Source organism: Elephantulus edwardii, unplaced genomic scaffold (assembly GCF_000299155.1).
Source record: "Elephantulus edwardii isolate Elephantulus edwardi_28Jun2011 unplaced genomic scaffold, EleEdw1.0 scaffold00093, whole genome shotgun sequence".
In the NCBI taxonomy this organism is placed as follows: domain Eukaryota; kingdom Metazoa; phylum Chordata; class Mammalia; order Macroscelidea; family Macroscelididae; genus Elephantulus; species Elephantulus edwardii.
The window spans coordinates 5,937,039-5,957,820 of NW_006399843.1; the positions used below are offsets into that span (position 1 = coordinate 5,937,039).

Below are 20,782 nucleotides of genomic sequence, written 5' to 3' on the forward strand. Positions count from 1 at the left end.
CCTCCCAGGCGGTGGATATTACTGGAAGCTGGCAAACACCAACAAGGAAGAAAGGGAGGGAAATAAAATGGAAACTCATTCCAGACCTGACCATGAATGTGTGAAATATTTCACCTGCTGATCTGGTTGTGAATAGAGTGTTTGCTGCCTCATAGGACATCTCTTAGAAAAGTAAACAGCTATCGTGTCTGGGCAATGGATGGGACTACACAGTTGTTATGTGTATGTGTTGTGTGTGCCCATGCATTCACATGCCTGGATGCATAGATAAAAACATACTTGGCCCCCAAAGCTATTAGTCTATGCCCCAATGCCCAGCATCCCAGCATTGTGCAATATACTTAGAGTTAAGGCTGTTCAGTTAAAATGTTCTGTACTGTTGCTATTTCTCAATTTGGATAGATGAGCCGTGGCCAGGAGTATGATAACATGGGGTGGGGTGCTCTGCAGTGTCACAGGCAAGACTGTGTGTGTGTGTGTGTGTGTGTGTGTGTGTGTGCGCGCGCGCGCGCGCGCAAGTGGGTGAGAGATATTGAGAAATCATTCGCCTTGGCAAGGAGTTAGAGGAAAGCATGCAAACAAAACAACATGATTGAGAAAGAGTTCTTTGGAGAGAACTCCGTGATCACCACCAGCAGGCTTGCCTCCAGCTGGTTACTGTAGGCTGTTCCAGGCCACTGTGGCCGTAGACTGTGGCCCTAACAAGACCCACCAGGGCGCTGTATGCTTTTGACACCCTGCTGGGCTCTGGTTCTGGGATTTGGAAGCCAGTGGCAATAGGTATCTCGGGTTCCTTTTCATGTCCTCATCATGCATGAGGCCCAGATTGGCCACTGGTGCCTGGAGTGGGTAGTGATGCCCCATCTCCCCATCCTCGATTTAATCTAATACTACATCTTCAGCCTTTTACTGTGGTCTTTGTATGTCAGCATTCTGATTACAAGAGATTGCTTGCTGTAAAAGATTCGGTCTTCTCTCCTACCCAGACCTGCACCTGCAGATCCTGCCTCTGGCTTGCCTTCCTGGCCTTTACAGGTTTCCAAAGTGGATATTGGTTCCAGTGATAGAACACAAGGTCCTGAGGACTGGAGGGTGGGTGGGAGAAAAGTCGGCATTTAGGGAAGCCCAAACTTTCTTCCCAGTGCTCATATCTCTCCTTGTCTGCCTGAGTCTTACAGGTCCCTGCACTGTCTCTTGACTGAGCAGACCAATGGTACAAAAGGCTTTGACTTGGGAGTTCAATTTCATGCCAGTCCTATGACCAGTTATTCTGGGTCTCTGTCTCCTCAGAGATGATAATAAGTATCCAATAGTGAATACCCAGCCCGCCGCACAGAACCGTGATGATGGTCAAATGAGGTCATGCACATGAAGTTGTTTGGAAAGTCAGCTACTACCATCTTGGATATGTAGCAAGACACTGCCTGGTTTATTTAAACCCTTCATTATGTCAGGGCTTAACCTCTCTGGTAAGATGTAGAGGGAACACACTTGTCAAGCTGGGCCTTAGCAGAAGGGTGTGGGTTGGGGAATCATTGTGGTTCTAAGAACATCTGGACGCACCAAGAAAGCATCTTGTGTCTGCAAATGCATCTATTCATTAATAAGCCCATCCCTTATTAACAGAGCAGGAGATGGGAGAGAGGACCCAGGGGCAGCATTCCTGGTCTGATGGAGGCTCGGCCGCATGAACACTCACAGTGGTCTGTGTTGCGGGGCAGTGCTGGGTCCACGGAGAGTACTGCCCCACTTTCCTAGGGCCGCACCAATTTGACAGAAAGCATATGTCTGTCTATCCTGGGTGAAAAGAAATCTGTTGTTTCTTCTCTCCTTGGCCTCACATGGTTCTTGTTGTCACCCTCAATTCACATCTGACTCTTTGCTGCCCACGTATGCAGAGCAGCCTTCTCCATAGGCTGATTGACAGGCTAGTTGTCCAAGGCAACTCTGGGTAGGCTCGAACTTCTAACCTGTCAGCAAGCAGTCTAGTACTCAGCCGTTCGCACTTCACCAGAGTACTGTGGAACAGAAGAGCTCTGTTCTTCCAGTTCCTGTGCACGACCAGGAATGGGTCTTTGTGTGGCAGTTATTCATGAGAAAAGGGGACGATTTAGGTTTTCTGAGGATCGGTGCTTCATCTGTGCCCACTTCCAGCGCCCATGCTCTTATCTCCCTTCTTCCTGTTCACCTGCTTGAGAGGTGCCGACAGGGAGGGCAAACACCTGCCTTCTGTCCAGTCCAGTCATTGCTACAGCAACCTCTCTGTTCCTTTCCCTACAGGAAACTACACAGTGGGATGAAGACATACGGGTGTGAGCTCTGTGGGAAGCGCTTCCTGGATAGTTTGCGACTGAGAATGCATTTGCTGGCTCACTCAGGTAGGCAAAGGTGCCCTGAGGGGCCCATCTGGGTATAGGCAAGCACCTCTGGTTCACTCTCATGGCCCCCTCAGAGCCTACTGTGCCGAGGATGTCCCCACTGCTGGCTGGAGCTTTAGTCCACCTTACCCAATGGAATAATTGGCCAGTAGGGATGGCCCTTCTAGGATCATGCAGCAAAAGGGTCACCTTGACTGTGTGGCTGTTTGGACAAACCCCTCCTCATGCTTTCGGGTTTCCAAGGGCCTCGTTGGCACCCAGTGCCCCGTGTGCTCTACCTTCTGAAGTAGTCTGCAGTTTCATTAGTAAAACAGTTGTGGAATTAGGTTCTTGCTGTCTAATGAATCTGACTATTGGGTTCACATTATACAGGAGCCTTTAATTAAATAGATATAGAAAGGTTGGAACACAAAGCTAGTTATAGCATGCTGATTTTTTCCCCCCAAGTTAATTTTATCCAATTCTAGTGCGGTTGGCTGTGCGGCTGCTGGTATTCCTGCCTATGTTTTGACTGGAGGGTGCAGGAAAGCTTCTTTGCTCCATGAAGCATGGAGAAGGGAGAGGTGCCTTATCCAGTACATGCAGCCTTCACCAGTGGAGGGAGGGAAGCATGCAGCCAGCTGGATGCTACTGCTTCAAGGCTAAAGAGGCTACAGAAGTCTCCCTGCCTCCCTGCCGGGGATAATGCCTTCTGACTTTGCCTTCCATAGCCTTTAGACCTTTGCAGTAGATTTTTTAAAAGGGAAGATGAGTCAGCTTCATGATTCCTCATCTAAAGAGGGGGAAATGCTAAACAGAGCTTCAGATTCTCTACAGAATCCAGAATTTCTGGAGGCTTGGAGGCTGATGGTGCTCTAAATATTATTCCTCTAGATAATTTTTTTTCCTCTAGATAATTTTTAAACTTAAAGCCTTAAACTAGACCTGTCCCCTGAAATCCCTTTTGAGCCAGAAAGTAATTTATCTTAATTAGTATCGTACACCTGTGTTGAGGATTGTGCTCCTTTGAAGAGTTACCCATGTGAGATGAAATTGGCAGTGGCAACTGGAAAGGTACGATGAGAAGCTTCGGAAGCAGTGAGTTTAAGGCAATGGTGGTGGATTATCTTGGAAAAAGATACTGAGTGACTGGATAGTATGTGTAGAAATTGTTGAGGTGGTGTCTATCTGACATGACTCTGGTGGCCGTAAACTGTACTACAATCCCAAAGGCACGAGGTTCAAGGCCTCTAGCTGCTCTGCAGGAAAATGTTGGGCAGTCACCTCCCTTGAGATTTACTGCCTCTGGAAACCCACCAGAGGGTCAGCTATAAGGCGGTTTTGACTCTACAGTGGTACACAACAACAACAGCATACTCACACTTACTAGTTGTAGGGTCACTGTCATCTGGCACCTAACAACAGCAACAACATACATTATAAAATCGGAGTTATTATCTTCTTACTGGGTCTTGCTTCCCCCTTATGCTCCCTACCTGCTTCTCTTGGTTCTTCTCCTGTATAACCTCAAGCATCTGACCTTGGCCAGCCATCTAGAATTTTTGAAAAGCCGTTAGACAGTGTTGGGGTTCAAAGTCTGTTTGCAGTATATGCTAACTATATGGCCTTAGGCATATATATCTTCTGAATTCCAGTTTTGCACTTGTCAAGTTCAGGTATGACTCAGCCTAAAACTGGAGTTGGAACTGACTCATAGCTGATCCTCCAGCAAATTTTTAGAGGCTGTAAGTTTAATGAGAAAAGATTGTACATCTTTCTCTCAAGGAGCAGCTGGTGGATTCGAACCACCTGCTGTTGAGTTGGTAGTGCAATTCCCCACTCATTAGGCCACCAGAGCTTCCCAATCAGGTATGGCCAGCTTGTATACTTTCTTCTTTTTAACATTAGGTGGTGGTGGTTGTTATGTGCCATCATGTCGCCTGTGACTCATAGAAACCCTAAGTATAATAGCCCTAAACTCTGCCCTATCCTGTGCCAATCTCACCATCCCTGACATACCCATACCCATTACCCCAGTCACTGAGTCAATCCATCTCATCGAGGGTCTTCCTCTCCTGTGCTGTCCCTCCACCCTCCCAAGCATGATGTCCCTTCCAAGGACTGGTCCCTCCTTACAACATGTCCAAACTATATCAGACAAAGCTTCAGAATCCTTGCCTCCAAGGAGCAGCCTGGTTTAACCCTCTCCAGGTCAAACCTGTTTGCTTTCCTAGCAGTCCTTGGTATGTTCACTACTCTTCTCCAACACCACAGCTCAAAGGCATCAATTCTCCTATAATCCCTAGTCATTGTCCAGCTTTCTGATGCATAGCAAGTGATTGCAAAGACCATGGCCTGTATCAGGTGCACCTTAGTTTCCAGACTGACATTCTTACACTTCAGCACTTTAGAGAGGTCTCTAGCCACAGACTTACCCATCGCAATACGTCTTCTAATTTCCTGGCTGCTGGTGCCAAGAGTGTTGACTGTGGAGCCAAGCAAACCAAACTGTGAACAATCTCAATCTCTTCACTATCCAGTATGATGCTGCCAATCAGTGCAGTGGTGAGAATCTTTGTTTTCTTGATATTGAGTCTCAATCCATACTGAAGACTGCAGTCCCTGACCTTCCACAGCAAGTATTTCAGGTCCTCCACAGTTTAAGATTAGATTGGGGAGGGGAAATGTTAGAGGAATGTATATATAACATGATTGCAGGCATACACTTGGTGTCACATAAATGGTTGATTGCTTTTACTTCCACCTTCATCCCTTTCCTGCCCTCCTGAAGCTGTCAGACTGGGTATGGTCCCGTCTCCTTACTCCAGAGCTTCTGCCTGGCTGGCTGTCTGCCCCAGCCCATCATACATATCTGCAATAGGGTAGGTTTTTAAAATTTGTCTGCTCACCACTGCCTTGCTGCAGAACCCATGATGAATGTCATCTGCCTTCCAGGCCTTTTATGGTTCTTCTCGAAGTGCCTTAATGACATTCCCCTTACTTCCCATTCTTCACTCTTCCAGATACATTGTCTCTACTACACCACACATGGCCCGTCTCCTCTGTCCTCATGTCATGATGGGTTCCTTGGCTTCTTCCTGTGAAGCCTCTCATCCCTTGTTCCACTGAGCCACCACTCCCTTCCCAGCAGCCTCATCTGGCCTGGAGCCCTGAGCCCAGTCACTCATGGGCCAGGCATACACAGTACTCACACAGTGTGTTCTGAGAACTTGGACCTTGCATCTTTTCCTCCTTCTCCTTATGCTTAGAGTTCATTGTTTGGTTTGAACCTGCTCCTCTACCCGAGAATGTTATCCAGGTTCTGGCTCCAGATCTTTTGGGTCTTTAACTGTGTGAAGCTGAACACTTAGATGTGGGTAATACACTTTAAGTGTGTTGTGGAAACTCTCCTGTCCTGTCTGTAAATCATTCCCAGGAAGCAGTATTTCTCAGGACTCCCACCTGTAACCCAGGACTCTACCCAGACTCAGGGTTTGCTTACTGTACTCCTGGTTTCAGAGCTTGGTGAAACTTCATTTCCTCTGCAGGAATAGCCCCTTCCTAACTCTGATGGCATAGTCTATGGGCAGTTTGGCTACTAACCCCAAAGCGAAACCTCTCTGGCGGTTCAAATCTCCGCTGTTTGAGAAAGATGACGGTCTTCTCCCAGACACGTTACCGCCTCTCAGAAAACTGCTGCAGGCTCAGCTAGCAGTTGGTTCTGTTTCACGGTGATGAGCTTGAGTTTTTGAGCTTGAGGCTCCTCAATGTGCAGATCTTTTTAGTCCCTTCCACAGTGCTGTCCCCATTGTTTCCTCACCTTTAGCAAGAAGTAACCATGACTTTCTCGGGTTCTCATATTCCCTTATCTGCAGTTATTTTTGGAACAATCTTCTTTGTTTTACAATTCTTTATGGATTTGCCTAATCTTCCCAACATTGGAGATGGGGATAAAGTGGAAGGAATGAATGGGGCACCCACCTCCTGGCAGGTGAACATGAAGAAGAAATGCAATCTCTCTGTGCCTCGGTTTCCTCATCTGTGACAAAGCACTTCCATCTACCTCTGAGAAGATATGAAGCACAGACCTGATGCAGTAGATTTTTCAGTAAATGAATTTCTCTTTCCTTCTCTTCCCCTAAGAATCTAGAAGCTACTTGCAGACAGACTTTCTCTCTGTCTTGTCTAGTCCACTGCTTGGCACTGTGTTGGCATGCACAAACATTTGTTGAATGTAAAGTGCTGATGTCACTAACACATTTTTTTTGAGGGTTAGATGAGAGAATTTATACTAAAGACATTTATATGGCATGCAGTTGGTATTTAATAAATGTTGATTGCTTTTGCTTCTACATTCTGACCTGTAGGTCCTTGCTGCCTCCTACCAGCTCTCTCCTTTTTAGGCTGTGTGGAGGGGTTCAGTGGGATCAGCCAGGAGTCCATTGTCCCATCCTGCACCTCTCTTCCTAATAGTGTGACCGACCAACTCTCTCCCCTATGTCCTTTTAGCAGTGGTGATGGTGTGAGAGGGACGGTCTGAGAAGAAAGGCACCTGCTTTTTTGCTCTAAGATGGGCCTAGAGTCCCCAGTTGAAAAGAAATGCACCCCCAACCTCCTGGACGGAGCCTCTGGATCCCTGGGGAGGAGCACCCAGGACCCAGCTGAGAGGCCACTTGAAGGTCCATGGTCTCATGTGGCTGTTTTTCCTTTCTACGCCTGTTTCATTTGGCACTGAAGGCTGGTTGTGCCAGGCGATTTGCCCCTCTGAAGTTCACTTGCCAATGCCCTTGTAAAGGAGCGTCGCTAATGGAGGAAGTATGCTGAGTCATAATAGTGTTTTCATTCACCCTTGCAGATAACTCATAGACTACTTAGAGTCTGGTATTTACACTTTCTATTTTTTTTTTTTTCTATCTTTCCGTATACCTCTTGCCTCTGTGTTGGAATGACTTTGAAAATAAGATAGCATGAAAGGGCCCAGTGCATCAAGAACACTTCCTGAAGGGTTTTGACCCCTCATTAAACTAGGAAGGCCTTGGGGAATTAGACTCCCAGGGCTGGGTTGGTGGTGCCTGATTTTCCTTCCAGCAAACTTCACACAGTCATTTTCCTTCTCCAGATGCCAGATAGCTGGATGGCATGGCAGTGTTAGAGGAGACTTTTAGTTAGAAGGCCCAAGGTCTCCTTGCTGCTCTGTTTTGATGGGATGAGGGTTCCACGCAGGGTGGTGACAGCAAGAACTCTCCCTAGAGGTCCATAGTACAAACCCATTGAATAGACGTTAACCAAAGATTGGAGCTTCAGTGTGGAGCCAAGGAGAACAAGAAGGGTTGCTTTAGACAACTGGGAGCCATTTTTTTTTCCTCTCTCAAGGGAAGCCCTGAGGAGGAGTGAGTCAGGGACTCAAAGGGGTAGTGGGTCCTCCTGGCTCCCTGTAAATGTTTTTACTGCCCTTGCCGGGGTGCATTCCTGCTGTGTTCTTCTGCTGTGACTTCCTCAGAGCTCCTTGGTGTCACTCCCCACCCCCTCTTGGCGAGCACCGCCTGTGTTTGTTATTGTAGTTCTGGCGGGAGGCCAGCTCTGGCCGGCCGCCAGCCTGTGGGTACAGTATGTACAGTGAGTGCCGAGCCAAGTTTGTCATCATACACCATTAATTTTTTTTTTTTTTAATCTGGTAGGGGTGGGGTGAAGGAGGAGGCTAGCGGGGTTTCTCTGGATGCTTGAGAATCGGCCACATTGGATCCCAAGGAGATGTTATTTCTGAAAAGAATGAAACCTTCCGGCGTGTTTTTCCTTCTCGGCTTTTCCTCCTTTCTCTCATTTTCTTTCTCCTCTCCTCTCCTCTCCTCTCCTCTTCATTTCCCTATCGGGTGAAATCAGCCTGTGTGAGATCTACATTGTGCAGGCTTATTTTCGGTGACTAGAATACTAAATTTACGCTCCTAAATCAGTTTTCATTGTGTGGAAATTGACAATTTGTTTAATTAGAAGTTTGCCCTGTAGGAGGCCCTTCTTAGAAGACAATGCTTTCTCTTTTCCCCCCTCTCTCCTTTCTTTTAAGAATTTTTTTTTCTTTTTTAAAGATCCTAAATGGTACTGGTGAATGGTCCATTTAATTGAAGTTTTTATTTCAATGTGAATGCGTTAACTAATCAAATGTTTATGAGAGGTACCTGATGATAACAGTAAGCTTAAATTAACAAACAGTAACCTGCCTCATTAACTAATGGAGTTGGTCTGGTCAAACCTGCACTATTCGAAGTGGTTCCTGGGGTCAAGAGGGCTGAGTTTTGCAAATGAGGCATGAGGTGGGAAGAGAAGGCTGAATGCTATGCAGAGTGCCTGCTGGTAGGCGAATCTTGGGTGTAGGCAGTGTCCGATTTGCCAAGTAAGTGAGGTAAGCATAGGCTTAGTTGTGCTTATTTGCTAACCATTGGTGTTTTAGAGGGAGCTCTGGTGGTGGTGTCCATAGGGGATTGCATTACTAACCCAAAGGCCAAGCATCTCTGGAGGCTTAAATCCACCAGTGGCTTTGAGAGAGAAAGATGGGAGATCTCTTCCCATGTCATTTACAGCCTTGGAAAGGAGGGTCAGCTACAACCTCGTAGCCTGCAAAATCAGCATCTCTTCCACTTTACCATCCCTGGCAGGGTCACAGGACCAATTAGCAAGGCAAACATGGGTTTGCTTGTGCTTCCTAATCTGTAGTGAGCAGTGTTACATGAGCACAAGTCATCCTATGCTCATCTTGCCTCGTTGGGTATTCCATCCCAGGGTGTAGGGTTGCAACTGTGGACTCTTCAGGATGAGTCTAAAGCCTGTGAGCAGCCCCTCTTGTCGGGATGAGTCTGAAGCCTGTCTCCCATCCTCTCCTGCCATATTCCTTGTGAGGATAGGGCCCTGGACCATCTATGACATGCTGTCTCTTTACTATTCCTCATTCTAATTCCTGAGATGATTTCCAGCTCTGCGACATGTACGCGAAGACCACAGTCTCGGCCAGTGACTGTAGTGGATTCTTTTCTTGGAATCTACTTGGGTCAAATGACCCATTAGGTAGTATTTCCTACAGCAAGGCTTAAGGTACTGGTGTCTAGAGATCAGCCCTTTAGAGCGACACACCCTTACTTTTGACTCACTGCGTGCTGTTTGGGATTTGCACGTTAGGGCCGACTCCTATTCTGGGAGTATCATTCATATGTGTAGTCAGTGGATCTATGGATCAGGGAACTCTGGTAGCCTAGTGGCTAAGGAGTTGTGCTGCCAACCCTAAGTCAGGCAGTTTGAACTCAGCAGCTGCTCCACAGGAAGAAGATGGACAGCCTCCTCTAGTGTAATTTACAGCCTCTGAAAACCTGCTTGGAGGATCAGCTCTGAGTTGGTTCTGACACGAGGGCACAGAACAACAATTCTATGTTGGGCTCAGTGTCCCTAACAGACATGATGCCACAGTATTCCTTCCTACAAGGAGCTTGATATCTATCAGGGAAGCTAAGCTTGATGTAAAGCAGTGTCAGTGAAAGCAGTTATGTGTAAAGTCCTGCCCAGTAGAAGTGCTGAGGAAGTTTCTGCATTTAAATAATGCTCAGTTTTGATTAAATGAAGACTCGGTGCTAGAAGTGAACAGGAAGGAATAGTGGAACCTTAAAGTCCTTAGTGCAAATCCATTCTATAGAAGATAGCCAAGGGTTGCAGCAGCAGCAGGAACTCAGAAGAACAATAGTTGCTCTAGAATCCAGAGGGCCTTTTGTTTTTTTGTAAAGTGGGTAGGCTGTGGAGAAGTGAATCTGAAGAGAAGAAAGAAAGAATGTTCCTTTTGATCTATTAAGGAGAGTGAATGGAACTGGAGTAGCATTCTAAGCAGCAAAGGCCTTGGTGGTAGGGAAACCCAACTCATCTTTGGAGACTGCAACAGCTGAGGATAGGCTCTATGTTGAGGGAGTGCAGGAAGGATGTCAGGGCTTAGGAGGAGGGTAACAGAGGGCCTTCAATGACCAAATGGTTTTACCCAGCAGCACTGAAGAACCCCTAAACATTTGAGTAAGAGAGTGACAAGTTGGTTTTTCCAGAATAAAAATGGCTGTTGGGCATCTTGCTCTAAATCAGGCCAGACTGTAAGATCACAAAGACTCTTGAAGAAATGGAATGGCTTGCAGTCAAGAAGGGGATAAGGCTGCAGCCTGGAAAGCCTGTGGCATTGCAGCTTGGCTTTGGGAATCAGTCCAGCCAGGTAATGGATCCATTCCACCCACTTGCCCCCTGCCCTTGTCAGTACTCTGAACTTGACTATTGAGAAACTATCAGCCTCCTCCTGGTAGGCAGATCCAGAGGGAGGTACGTGGTCTCTGGCTGATGGATCTCTGCTTCCAGCCACAGTCCGAGTGGGCCATATGTGCATGCCTTGTGGGGCTGCATCCTCTTGAGCAGTGAAAAGTGATGGAAGTGCTGGGATCAGAAGCCAGACTGGTCCTCTGTGCTTTCCTGGGTGAAAGAAAAGTCACAAATGGTAAAGACCTACAGATTAAATGTGTTCCTTTTTCCTCCCTTTAGGAGCACTTAAAGTTAGATTTCAGGGTTCTTTGTCTTAAAGAGAGACAAAAGTTGGGAAATCAAGTAACTTGCAATTTCCCTGGGGTTGTGAGGAGAGGATGTGAGTTGGTTCCACACTGGTATTTGAAGGAGCATCTTAGGGATCCAGAGATGAACTCTTGGGACCCCACTTGGAGGAAGAGCAGTTTCGTCTGACCCTGTACTCTTTGCATCTCTACTTTCCCAGTTTAGCTCTTTGCAGAGAGCAATAGAAAGATGGCTAGCCAGACACATGGCAAATGCACGGTTAATTCCTCCAGTCTCTGCTGCTCACTAGAGTTCCCCAGTGGTGGCGCTCACTAGGGTTCCCCAGTGGTGGCAGGAATGGTTAATGCACTCTGCTGCTGAAAGGTTAGATGTTCAAGTTTACCTGGAGGTGCGCCTGGTGAGCTGCCTCTGAAATATCAGCCATTGAAAACCCTGTGAAGCTCCTGGATCAACGCAACACAAGTGAAATGCTGCCTGAACCTCTTAATGGGCTCTCAGTCTTCTTGTTAGTGTTTGTTCTCTCCTCAGGATAAAGCTGGGAGATGACAAGAGGAGAAGAAACTTCCTTCAGGTTCTTTAAATCCCCCAGAAAGCTTTAGCAGGAGGGCACGCCTGTTCAGGTGAGAGCAGAGCAGAGGTCAGATGTGCTTGGCTAGGTGTTAGGTGGTCAGGATGAGAGAAAGCAAAGGCCAGCGAGAAGCCACTTTCCCCAGTGCTCTCTTGAACACACTCCCCCTCTCTCTCTACTCTGAAATTTGGCTGGCTTCCCGAACTTTTTCCCAGAGTGGTGTCGTCACTGGCCTGCCGGCAGGTCTGGATGTTCTGCCAGCATTCCAGAGAGTTTATGATCGCTTGCAGATGCGCCTCCAAGAACACACTGTACCCAAAGCAGAAATTAATGCAGGCTTGACTGCTGTCCAAGCCCATACATGGGAGAGAGGAAAAAGAAAACAAAAACTGTTTAATGCTGTTTATAAATTATACACTGGCTGATGAAAAATACATTTCTGTCTCCCCCTGTTCCCGTTCCACCCCCTGCCCCCTCTCTGCTTCCCCCCAGCCCCTCCACCCCCACCTTCTCCCATTCTGCCTCCGGAGCCTAAACTGAGACCAGAAGAATATGGTTTTGCTTTTTAGCTCCTGTTTTGGCTGGGATCCGAAACCTCCTTGCTGATTCACAGCCAGGGTATTTTTCCCCTTTACCTCGTGAAATATATTGCTTTTCTAGCCCAGATGGGGTGTTTGGGGTTTTGTTATCTGGGTGTTTTGATCTTTTTTTTCTTTTTTTGGCTAGGCATTTTGTTTACAGAAAGTGTCAGGTCCTGCGATGGCGTCGGGTGTGATGCTGACCCCACTGCAGACACATCTTCTGCATCTGTCCATCTCAGTGCCTGGGTCCCCATGCCTAGAGGTTGTACATCAGGCCAGCTGAGCAGGGAAAAGTTCAGAAAGTTCATTGCAGGTCATTATATTAAACAGTGTTTTCACCGCTTCTCTCCCACCCCTTCACCTCCAACCCCTGTGTGAAGAGGGGGGGTTCGCGTGTCTCCCCCCAAATCCTCATGTCTGCATCTCCATATGGTGCCTTAGCAGGGGTTGGGGAAGCACACTGAATCCCCCTACTCTGGATCCAGCCTCTTCCCCCCTCCTCCAATCCCCTTATCCCAATTTATTCTATAAATTCGTTTCCACATTATGTCTATCCATTTACATGGCTTTTGTGTTTTTTAATACTGCTAATGTTTATCATTTGCCCAACAGGCTCGACAGATTTTGCTTCCTGTAGAGCATCGAGGCTTTAGAGCCCCCTCGTTGCTAAGTAGCAGTCTCCCTGTACTGTAATGGGCTGATTTGGTATTCTGTTCAGCGCTGTATCTTATTTTTGTATGCAAGACAAAGTGTTTTGATGGAGGACGATTGCAGCAGTGTCTGGAGGCTGTTTGGAGTTTTATGGGCTGTACAGTACACTGTGTGCTCTCTGAACAGAACACAGGCTGTTGAATTTTGGATGGGATTTGTCATTTTTTCCCCTTCGGAGAGGAGCCTGTCAGATAGAACATTACTTTTAGGGTGGAGGGAAGAGTGAAAATTATGTAATAACCTTCCTTGCTCTCTTTCTCTCAATGATTTTTCTAGCCCAAAATAGGGTGGTTTCTCTCCCACACACACCCCCTTTCATCTACCACATGGTTTTAGAGGGCTGGATGATGACGTGGTTGATATGAAATGAATGGTGCCTTGGAGAGGAGGATTCTGGGACCTTCTGTCTGTTTGTCGGTTGATTCTCAATGTCTCCCTTTCCCTTGACTTTGTTGACCCTTGTTTTTGTGCCTGTCTGGGGAATGGCTGGATAATGGGGTGATAATGTAGGGCTGTTTGCATAGGATAGACCCCAAATAATTGCTGTTTTTACATTTCCAGAGACTTTTCACCTTCCTTTGCTTCCTACACACACACCCAGCCAAAGTGGCTGTTAGGTGGGTTTCTGAATCTCTGTCCTCTTCTCTCCTTGCCCCTGATCCCAAGCCCCTCAGCTGCCTGCCAGTGCCTGTGTCTTCATTTCAGGGCGATGGTGATGCCTACCACAGGAGACCCTCCCTTCCCATTTATCATAGACGCTGGCTGTTATTCCTCGTGCTCTCGTTGAGGTCTTTCTTGGTTCTGGATATTTCTTTTCCTGCCTTCCTCTTCCCTCTTGCCATTTTTCTCCAATATTCTTCCATCTCACTTCATCTTCTTGTCCCTGTTCTCTGACTGTGCAGGCTTCAGCCGTTTCTTGATGTCCTTGTGTATTTTCCATCTGCCTTCTTACATCTTCATCTGTCTTCTTCCATATCTGTCTTGGTCTCTCGCTCGCTCTCCCTCCCCGCCCCCCCCCCCGTGTGTGTGTGTGTGTGTGTGTGTGTGTGTGTGTGTGTGTGTGTGTGTATTCCCTTAGAGTTACTTAGCTTCCAAGGTGGGAGTAACTGGAGTAGGGAGCATGATGTCACTCTGGCCCAGACATCCTGTGGAGGATTCTTGAGGGAGACCCCCAACCTGAAGCCTCATGTGCTCTTGTCTTTACCTCTTGGGGACTAGACTGAGGCATGATACTCCCCTGGCTGCAATTTTGACTTCCTTGAGTCCCTCAATATTTCTTTTTAAGCTAAGCCAAGGCTAGGCAGGGCTTTAAACAGGGTCAACTTTTCTTTAGTAGATTTTATAAAACCCCTTAACCCCTTACCCCAAGCTTCTTGTTGGAACTGGGCTAGTACAGGAGTGTAACAGACATCTTTGTGCATGGCACACCAGGCATCCTGTAGCTTCATTCATCCGCACCTACCCACCACCTGGCATATTGCCAAACCCACAAAGCATTTGATTAGAGCTTACTGTAAGCCATCAGGACTGCTCATTGATTAAGTAATGATCTTGCTACTCAAGTATTTGCAGACAATTGCTAACAGAAAGTTTGGAGGTTCAAGTTCACCCAGAGGTGCCTCAGAAGAAAGTGCCAGTGATCTGCTTAAATAAATAGCAATCCTTTAGAAGCCTTCTGGAGCATAGTTCTGTCCTGGCAGCTGGTAGGTTTAATGGGACTTGAAGCGGACACAGTTTTGGGAACCATCTAGGAAAAGAATGACAACATTACAAGTGTTAAATATTAGCATCTCTCCCAGGAAATGAGCTGGCACACACGGAGACCCTGAACTGTCAGTTTTATCAGCTTTGGGGTATCAGCCTCCAGGAACTGCTGCAGGAGCTGTGGGTTGAAGGCCTCATGGTTGAACCAACTGAGCGTGAGGACTTGAGACTGAGGACAGTGACCTACCTCTCCACTCAGGATTCCTCAGAACGCAGGGCAGCCACACCCATAGGCCTCAAATTGGCATTGCAGAGGAGCCGGGACAAGTCCGCCTTGTCCATGGCAAGCTGCCACTGCTCACAGTGGGCCTGAAAGCCTCTTGGCACGCAATCCTTGTTTCTCAGTGAGACTTGGATCCTGGGATGGTACAAACAATTAATGTACTCAGCTACTAATGGAAAGGTTGGCAGTTTGAATCTACCCAGAGGCGCCTGGGAAGAATTAGCTGGTGATCTACTTCTCAAAAAGAAACCACTAAAAACTCTCCATAGTCCAGATTCTATTTAAGCACAGATGGGGTCACCAAGTCAAATCACCTTGAAGCCATCTAGTACTAGCAATGAGGCTGGTTAGGACGGCCCGAAGCCCCAGCTTCCCCAGAGCCTCTGGGTGACTTGGTCCATGCTAGTCCATATGGCGACATCCTGGTGTCCACAAGGCCCACATGGAAGCCCCTGGAAGCCCACACCTCTCCCGGTGCTCCCCTGCCTTTCCTGGCTTCTGCTTCGGCTCCCTTCTTCATCTCTTTGTGAGATGCAGGATTGTGAGACTACTTGCAACCCAAGACAGTCTGTGTGTGTGTGTGTGTGTGTGTGTGTGTGTGTGTGTGTGTGTGTTTCTTAGAGAAGAACCTGGAGGATCCAGGGTCCCAGAGGTGCTGGGAAGTGGGAAGTGCGTGCAGAGGTGGTCTGGGGGGGGGCCTTATCTCTAGAGCTTGCAAACTTAACGCTGATTGAGGCTGGTGGAGGATGTAGGACTGCCTCCCTCTTTAGGACAGAGGGCACTTACCTTGCCCGTGGAGAGTGTTGAAGAGCTGTGGTGATATTTGAAAAATGAATAGAGTCCTAACCAGACGATAGTATGTATGCACATGTTCACACACGTGTGAGGAAAAAAAAGATTGAAAGAAAGCATTTATACGAAGCACTCAGAATTGTTCCTTTGCTGTAATGGCCACGCACAAGCCATTACCTTGCAGATTTAAAACCTAAATGAGCTCATCATATCTGCTGACTTACCCTGACATTCGTGCTTGATTGTGAAGCCCACTTTACCTTTGAATTTCAACTTCATTGTTTGTTACTAATTCGTTGGATGGTGGTGGTTGGGGTGTGTGTGTGTGGGGGGGCGGCTAGAGCTTGCCTTTCCCTCTCAACCAGCCACACACATCTGTATGATGCCTGTGAATGTTTTGCAACTCGCCCTTACTAAAGAACCTTTTAATTATTTTTAAATAAAACCCCCCAAAACCAAACCCCAACCAAAAACAGCCTCAACACCTCTAAGGCCGAGCCCGGAGTTTCCGAGGAACCCAGTGGGCTGGCAGGCCATTGAGTTGACTTTGGAGGGGGCCGAAGTTTGCAGTGTTTAATTTAATAATTCGAGGTTCATATGAATGATTCTGACTTCCGTGCAGTACTATGCATTTTCATAACTGTCTCTTCCACTTTGGGTAAAGGCAGGGAGGGGGGAAATAACAGCAGCAGTATTCTGTGGGCAAAGGAAGAAAACAGGAGAATGGGGCAGAGAACAGGCTAAATTTAAAATTGTAATTGGCTGACTTCCACTGGCTTGCGGGTGTTTTAATGACTCATAATAACTTCATTTAAAACCAGCTGAGCAGAAAATAGATTGGAGAGGAGCCTCAGGCCATTATGGATTTGTTTTTTTTGACAAGCTCGGTTTTCAGCAGCCAGGAAGGCTCTCAGAGAGGGCTTGGCTGTCTTCTGCCTCTCTGAGGGTTGGTGGTCTGCCCGAGAGAGAGATTGTATAGAAACCATGGCTGGGCTTTTTCCCCCCCTTAAGCCCCCCCTTTTTTTTTAACTGATTAAAAATAGATGCCTTGAGGTATTATTTTAGCATCTGCGGGATTTTTTTTTTTATTTTGCACTTTTGATGTGGTAAATGGAACATAAATAAAATTGTTTTTGAAATTACTGAATTAATTAGGTAGTAAAGCAACTACAATGCATAAATTTCCTTTGCTATTTGGCTCCCCCCCCACCCCAGCCCTGATCCATATTTGTGGGGCGGGTCCCTTTATTCCCTCAGCCCCTTCCTTCTCTGCCACTAGCCCCTCCTTCGTTTGAACAGGAGCCTTCCTTTCAATGACAAAATTCTTTTATCATTCTTACAACAGTAAAATGATTTTTTTTTTTAAATCTGTAGGATTCTGACAGTGTAGGTTCTTTCCAGCTACCGAGTCAGCTCCAGGAAGCACAAGTTGAAGGAGTTGCCAGAAAGGACTCTAACCTGCCTCTCTCCTCCTCTTAAATAGAGCCTGCCTGTTCCTGTGCTTGGAGCGGCGCCAGACGGGCGAGTGCTCCTTTCTCTTCTCTTTCAAAGTCAGCAGACTTAGCCATAGGATGTGTCTGTCTGGGCAAGGCCAGAGGCTAGCTATCATTGGAGGTTTATCTGCCCCTCTCTTATGGCACCTGTCACCTTCTTTGTGTTGTAGTTTGGGTTTTTTCCCCCTCTGCTTGTCTTTTCTCACCCACTAGACTGTCTGAGAACATCTGATTTCTTTCTGTGCTCCCATGTGACTGAGCGTAGTCATCTGCCTGCTGTCTATAACTCTTGTCAGTTTTTGAATAAATGAATGGTTGAATGGGTGGATGTATGGAGGTGCACGTGGGATGGGAGGAACAGGACCCTGGAGCTCCTTGATTACATCCAGTTCTGGGACACAGAGTCTGGACCAGACAACCAAGTTGAGGCCTTATGGTATCCATGCATCCTTGCAGCCAAGCACATAGCCAGTGCTCAGTGAACGTCTGCTGAATGAATGACTCAGGATGGAAGGTAGGGACAAGGGAAGGAGGTTACAGCACTTGTGTTTATTGGATGCCTTCTGTGTACAGGCACCCAGCTGGTACTCTACATATCTGAACTCCCTTAGCACATATATAGATACATAGGTATACATGGTTATTGTTACATGCCTCCAGAAACTCTATGAACTTTGATAAATGTTGATAGTTGTAGAGGGGCTTCAGGCCTTTTATTCATAGGGTCGCTATGAGTCGTCGTGCTTGACTCTAAGGCAATCAACAACAACAACAACGATTAAATGGTTATTGTTGTGGTTTGCTGAGATATATCTATATATCTCTATATCATCTGTATCTATACTCTCTCTCTCTCTCTCTCTCTCTCACACACACACACACACACACTCTGTTGTCAGAATGGACCCATAGCAGACCCTCCAGCAGGAGGTTTTCAAAGGCAGTAAATCACAATGGAGGAGACTGTCCATCCTTTTCCCATAGAGCAGCTGGTAAATTCAACTCACGTCCTTTTATGATTGTAGTACAGCCTCTTACCACTAGGCTACCACACAAATAGATCTATGTAAAGATATATCTCTCTGTATATCTTGATATAGATATCTATCTACTGACTGATCAATCGCGTGAGACTTTGGAAAGTAGATACCCTGATTCCAAGAGTGGAGTCACTTGCCTGAGGTCCCTGCAGCCTGGAAATGGCAGACCTGCTGGAGTCAAGCCCAGTGCTCCCTGTCCCTCACACCTCTCTGTTGTCCTATGCTAGGCAGCCTCTGGTCCCTGGCCTAGGGCTGTTAGTGTACCCATGCTATTTTTCTGTTTGTGGAGATAACCAATATCAAAGAGACCTGAACACAGAGAGAGGGAGGGATGTGAAGGGCCTGTCTTCAGGAGTTCTGGGCGTGAGGTGAGGCTTCACAAGAACTGACTTGAGTGCCATGCGCCTGGGGAACCAGGGGCAAATGTGTGGTCATTAGCCTTTCTTGCTTTGCAGTACGAGATGCATTCATTTGTAGCTGGTATTGTGGCCTGAACTTCTTATCACATTTTAGGGCTGGGGGTGGAGTGGTCAGCAGGTATTGCTGGGTCAGTATGAGGTTCTCCCCAAGCGGAGACTTGGGCTGCATCATTTCCCCTACCCCTACCCACCACCACCATCATGCACAGAGGAGGGTCAGGAACAGTATCTGTGGTCCCTCCTGCATGGCAACCCCGCTGGGTGTTGTTTGTGGTCAGCACAGAATGTTGCTAGGTGATGCAGCTGACTAGTCTGCACCCTCAAAATTTGGAACCTGTGACTTACTGGTTGTGATAAGATGACCACACTTTATTTTGGGGAGTGATGTGACAAGATTTCAGATTGTGCCCAGTGAATCTGGAGCACTTGACATAAAATGAGTTATGTTAGTTGTCCAATAATCTCCTCTTTCCCCGTGCATGCACTGAGAATGCTAGAGTCTTCTCTGCAGACTCAGACACCAGCCAGGTAGAGCCACACAGTGAAGGTTGGGCTGCAGAGAAACCTCTATGGTTGCTCTGGGTCACTGTGGCTCCCTTTTGGGGTGGGGGGAAGTTGTTTGTGAATTAACTCATCCCTTAGTTGTTGTCAGCTGAGGGCCAATGGTGAGCAAAGCCCGGAAGGTCAGACAGTGGGCTGAAACCAGTGCCCTTCCACACAGACGGCTTGTGGTCTGGCAGAGAGGACCACAAGAGCAAGTAGGTGGGAGAAAGTTGTGCAAGTTAGGGTGTGCTGACCCCACAAGGAGGAAGGGGTGAGTGCCATCAGTCTAGAGGAGGGAGAGATGCTCCAGGACCAGGGTGATAAGGAAAGGCTTCTTCTGGAAGATAAGCTCATGAGATTTTGATGCGATCTTTCCAGTGTACACAGTTAACATGCTCAACTGCTAACCTGAAGGTTAGGGGTTTGAATCCATCCAGAGATGCTTTAGAAGAAAAGCTGTAATGTACTGAAAAGCCAACTATTGAAAACTTTACAGACATAATATTGCTCTGACGTAAAGAGGGGCCACAGTGAGTCAGAATAGAATTGACAGCAACTGATTTTGTTTATATTCTGTTTTTTTCCTGATTGAGTGTTTAAGTGGAGCTATGTGATGGAAAACAGACCCACTTTGATGGACAAGTAGGGAGAAGATGGTCAATCTTCTCTGCAATTTATAGCCTCAGCAACCCAATGGTGGATCAGCTATAAATTGATTCTGACACCATGGCAACGGGCTTTGCTGGTTTGATTTTCTTTCTTTTTTTTTTTTTTTTTTTTTTTTTTTTTTGTGGGGTGTTTTGTTCTTTTTTTTCTAGACAAAATCAAGCAAGAACTTTTGTGAGCCAGAACCAGCTAGGCAGCCATGTACCCTTTCCTCAACCTTCTTGTCTCTCACCTTCTCGCAATAGTCTTTTTTTGAGTGGGGTTTTTTTTTTGAGTGGGTAGAGTTCAATCTCTTGAACTTGAGAACTGTCAGGTTCCTAACAAGGTCATGGCCCTCTCTAGACTCCCAGGTTAAGAAACACTACATTAAAAAGGAAAAGCAAAAAATTCAAATGGTCTACCATTTGGAAACAAAACCTCAAAACTCACTGCTTTTGAATCAGAACCAACTCCCAGCTGACCCTCCATTGTGTTTGTGAGGCTGTAAATCTCACAGGAAGGGAATGTCCATCTTTTTCCCCAGAGTGGGTGCTGTATTCGTACCACCAGCTGGGCATGGCCTTTGGTTTAACAGTGCAAATATCTGTGGAGCAAGCCAGCAGAGAGGTTCCGGTTTTGAAACAAAGCTACCATGCATGAATTACTAAATGAGATTTAAGATTGGGCACAGATTGAGAATATTGCACATGTCTCATACAAAGCTTGAGAAACCCACAAAATCGATCTCCTTACTCTGGGAAGAACAGTGTGGCTGATGATAGAGACTCGGCTGCTTGAGGTGGGTGGCGGGGGGTGGGGGAGCTTGCAGGACACTCTTAGCCTGAAGCACCCAAGAGCCCAGCCCATCTTCCTGGACCACACTAGTGACATCAGGGGTGTTTTTAGTGATGGTGAAGGAAACCTGAAGACAGTAGAAGAGGAAGTGGTGGGCAGGTCTGTAGTTAGGGGGCACCTTAGTTAGACTGTCCAGAAGGCAGCCATTCAAAACCATGTCTTCTAGACTTATCCCCAGTAGTTAGCATGCCCCCACTTCCCCCTGCTCTTAGCC

The 20,782-nt window shown here is 47.0% G+C and overlaps 1 protein-coding gene across 1 annotated transcript in view; it reads left to right on the forward strand.

Annotated features, from left to right (window-relative positions):
- ZBTB16 (zinc finger and BTB domain containing 16) overlaps positions 1 to 20,782 on the forward strand; it is a 239,383-nt gene that overhangs the window by 108,590 nt on the left and 110,011 nt on the right. The window contains exon 2 of the mRNA XM_006890794.1: positions 2,281 to 2,378. Coding sequence (XP_006890856.1) covers positions 2,281 to 2,378 — 98 coding nt within the window. The remainder of the gene's footprint in view (positions 1 to 2,280; positions 2,379 to 20,782) is intronic.